The sequence below is a fragment of the Cryptomeria japonica genome, chromosome 5, assembly GCF_030272615.1.
Source record: "Cryptomeria japonica chromosome 5, Sugi_1.0, whole genome shotgun sequence".
Classification (NCBI taxonomy): Eukaryota; Viridiplantae; Streptophyta; class Pinopsida; order Cupressales; family Cupressaceae; genus Cryptomeria; species Cryptomeria japonica.
The window spans coordinates 213,916,118-213,919,724 of record NC_081409.1 but is presented as its reverse complement, the minus strand read 5'-3'; the positions used below and the strand labels follow the sequence as shown (position 1 = coordinate 213,919,724).

Genomic DNA, 3,607 nt, shown 5'->3' with positions numbered 1-3,607 from the left:
CTGCAGATTTTTTGAGAAATATTCAAGAAATACATCAACAACTTAGACTCATACTGTAGTCCATGAATGAACAATATAAGGAGAAGTCAAATTTACATTGCAAAAGAAAAGCCTTTCAAGAAGGAGAGTTGGTCATGGCATATCTATGCAAAGAAATGTATCCTACAAAAAGTTGAAGCCCAAGAAAATTGGACCTTGCAAAATCATCAAGAGAATAAATGACAATGCCTATCATATTGAATTGCCTAAAGATTTGGACATAAGTCCCATATTTAACGTTGCTGACCTATATTCACACTCAGCTAGAAATTGTGATGATCAAGAAGAAAATGAGAGAAAGGAAAAGGAAAATGACGATTGGACCAAACACCTCCCAACGAAGAAAAGATAGAAGATTGAATGAGTGCTAGATACCAAATTGGTGGTTACTTGATCCAGAACTTACAAACTATATTTTGTTAAGTGGGAAGGCCTACCCAATTCCTATAACTCTTGGGTCTTAGAAGCTAACTTGCTTAAGTATAGCCAAGTTGTTCCAACTTTTGAATCAGACACAAAAGGATTGAAATGTTCAAGCTTTTCAAGACAAGGGTAGGATGATGTGGAGAATTTATTTTAACAACCAGTCTTTTGAGCTTAATCAAAGTTTCATCCTTGTTCAACCAGTTGTTTTGAATGGTCCTCTTTGTTATTAGTCTTAGTTATCAGCTCGATCATGTTTAGATTAGTGTTAGTTGTTGGTCGAGGGTAGAGTTACTTTAGGAGTTAATTTGAAGTCTTTGAGGGAGTTAAGTTAGGAAATGATTTCCTAGCTTGGAGTTTTCAATTTGCAGTCCACATAGGATATAATTCAAGATTTGATTTCCCAGTTAGGAGTTGTAACTACTACCTAGGAGGGTTCTAAAGTTCAGTTAGTGAATAAAGGAAATGCTGGAAAGTTAGTAGTTAATTATTTTTTCTTTTAGGAATTGTATCTTCTTCTGATTCAAAGATATGAATAAAGTTCTGAGTTTGCAGGGCAATGCAACCCAATATTCAAATTAATTTTCTTGTTCGTATTATGATTACTTTCTCTGTATGTAAAAAAAAATTTATTTCATTTGCAAGTTCCGAGGATAATCCTCATCAGATTGTAACTCCAAAAAATTATTTCCTCAAAAAGGCTAGTTTATATAGGTGAGGAAATTCAATGTCATTTAATTTATGCTAATGATATATAGCAATTACATATATATTTGGTACAATATTCTTTTTTTCAATTTCACAATTATTAATATGAACTATCTTAACTTATCTATTTATTAAATTAAATATTTTGATATCTCTTCTAATTGCTAGGGTTTACATGAGATGACTCACAGTAAAAATACTCACTTTCATATACAATGGTCAACATTCATAACAAACTTCTGTAAATGACATTCATAAAATAATCATGAAACATATTGCATTGTATTAAAGATGGATCACCCGTAGGCGAATTAGGTATCTAATGTAATGATGATAGAAACTTTAATATTTTTTTTTCTAATATGAATCATCATATTTTCGATAACTGAATGTCACTTTGATTGTTACACCAAAGAAAACAAGACTATGTTGACACCTCTCATAATTTTGTAGTAAATTATTTTCCTCTATCCTTTGGAGGACCAATTAAAAAAATCTATACTAAAATTTTGTAGTAAAATTCTGACAATAATCTCCATTCCATTATGATTTGATGGATGTGCATACCCTGTTCGTAGCTCCCAAATTTCCGAGTGGATCACCCTTTTGCTGGAAAAATACCCACGTCTTAATCCTACTTGCTCGCTGACAGAAGCTAATGGATCACCCTTGTGCTGGAAAAATACCCATATCTTGATGATGTTGGCAGCGTTATTCAGATGTAGATTTCCATGTTTCGAGTGGCAGGATTACTCTATCATAGCTGGGGAGCATAGACATGTATGCGAAACAAAAATGAAGTCGACTGAACGTTTCCAGTACTTTGCGCGGGAGGGCAGTTTGAATTTGAACAAGCTAACAGCGCCACTTTTTTGAAGGATGTATCTATTCTGATTCCAAAACGACAGTATAGATCAGTCGTTTGTTTTACACTGTCGATTTTGAAATTAACGGTTGCAATTAACTAACCTGTCGCTAACACGTTGTACAAAAGATCTATTTTGAAACCAGAATAGATACAGCCTGAAATGGACTGTAAAAGAATGGGCCCTACACCAGCAACCTACGGTCAAAGCTTATTGTGTGTGCTGGTTAAGTCCAGCCCATTCCTTTGACTTTTTCCTTGTAGTACTGCAAAAAAAAATTTGCCGTCTTAATCCTACCAGCTCGCTGCCTGCCTGCCTGCCCGTCTTAATGTACACTTTCAAAGGATATTTGTCGCTTCGAAATGCCACCCGCTCCTTCTATTTTGTCGTTTGTTTTACTTTCCTGCATGTGGCCGCTTCTTGGTCCGCGATCTAATGAAGGCCGTGTTTAATTCATATTAAAACACCTCACGCGGTATTGCCGACGTGAATTTGCCACTATATAATGTTGGATGATGGTTTGCAATTCACTTCTCAGTGTTCTTTCAGTTGATATCCTCTTCTTGGGAAAAATGGCAGGTTGCTTGCGCTTGAGCTTAATTTTCCTGTGTTTATTTATTTGTTGTTGCAGCGAGCGTGTGATGGGAGGAGATCCCGATTCCTTGCAAGATTTCTGTGTTGCAGACAGGCAAGGCCAAGGTAATGTTTGATGCATGGAATTTCTTTTTTTCTATTTTAGCTCTCTGTGTGCATGTAAGAGTACTAAGCAAATGAGAATATGAATGTGAATATGAACAGTTTCGGTGAACAGCTTCTCTTGCAAGGACCCCAAAATGGTTTCAGCAGAGGACTTCTTCTTCAGCGGGCTTCGACGAGGGGACACGAGTAACGCCGTAGGGTCTAACGTAACAGCAGCCAACGTTAACCAGATTCCGGGGTTAAACACACTGGGAATATCATTGGTCCGCATAGACTACGCTGTGGATGGAATTAATCCTCCTCACACCCATCCAAGAGCCACAGAAATCCTTGTTTTACTTAAAGGCCAACTGCTAGTGGGATTCATCGATACTACAAACAAGTTTCACAGCAAGGTGTTGAAGAAAGGAGACGTGTTTGTGTTTCCCAAGGGATTGCTCCATTTCCAGCAGAATGTGGGGCAGCGAAATGCGGTGGCCATCGCTGGGTTGAGCAGCCAAAATCCAGGAGTTCAGGTTACTGCCAATTCCCTCTTTTCAGCAAATCCTCCTTTGCCAGATGGTGTTTTAGCCAAGGCCTTCCGCAGTGATAAAACAGTAGTCGATTTCATTCAGGGCAAATTCATGTAATAGCTTCCATGGATTCTTCTGGTATTCGTTCTTTATCATTCCTCAATAAATTGAACAAGTGGTCAGGCATGCAGGCTAACGAATGATGAATAATGATTTAATTCTTTTGTTATGTGTGGCTCAATATTCTTTAGAAACTAGTATCTATTATGGCTGCAATACTCCAATTATTTTGGAAGTTGAATTAATTATAAATCAAATAGCATTCAGTTGATAGTATTGCACAATTGGTAAAACTAAAAG

General features: G+C 36.9%; 1 protein-coding gene across 1 annotated transcript; it reads left to right on the top strand.

The window, feature by feature from the left end:
* Positions 1–2,725: 2,725 nt before the first annotated feature.
* Positions 2,726–3,364, top strand: LOC131056527 (putative germin-like protein 2-3). The gene has a single exon (XM_059220505.1). The coding sequence runs from the start codon at positions 2,870–2,872 to the stop codon at positions 3,362–3,364; it is 495 nt and encodes a 164-aa protein (XP_059076488.1). The 5' UTR covers positions 2,726–2,869.
* Positions 3,365–3,607: the final 243 nt, after the last annotated feature.

Coding starts and splice junctions, on each gene's coding strand:
- LOC131056527 (XM_059220505.1), top strand. CDS start 2,870: ATGGTTTCAGCAGAGGACTTCTTCTTCAGCGGGCTTCGACGAGGGGAC.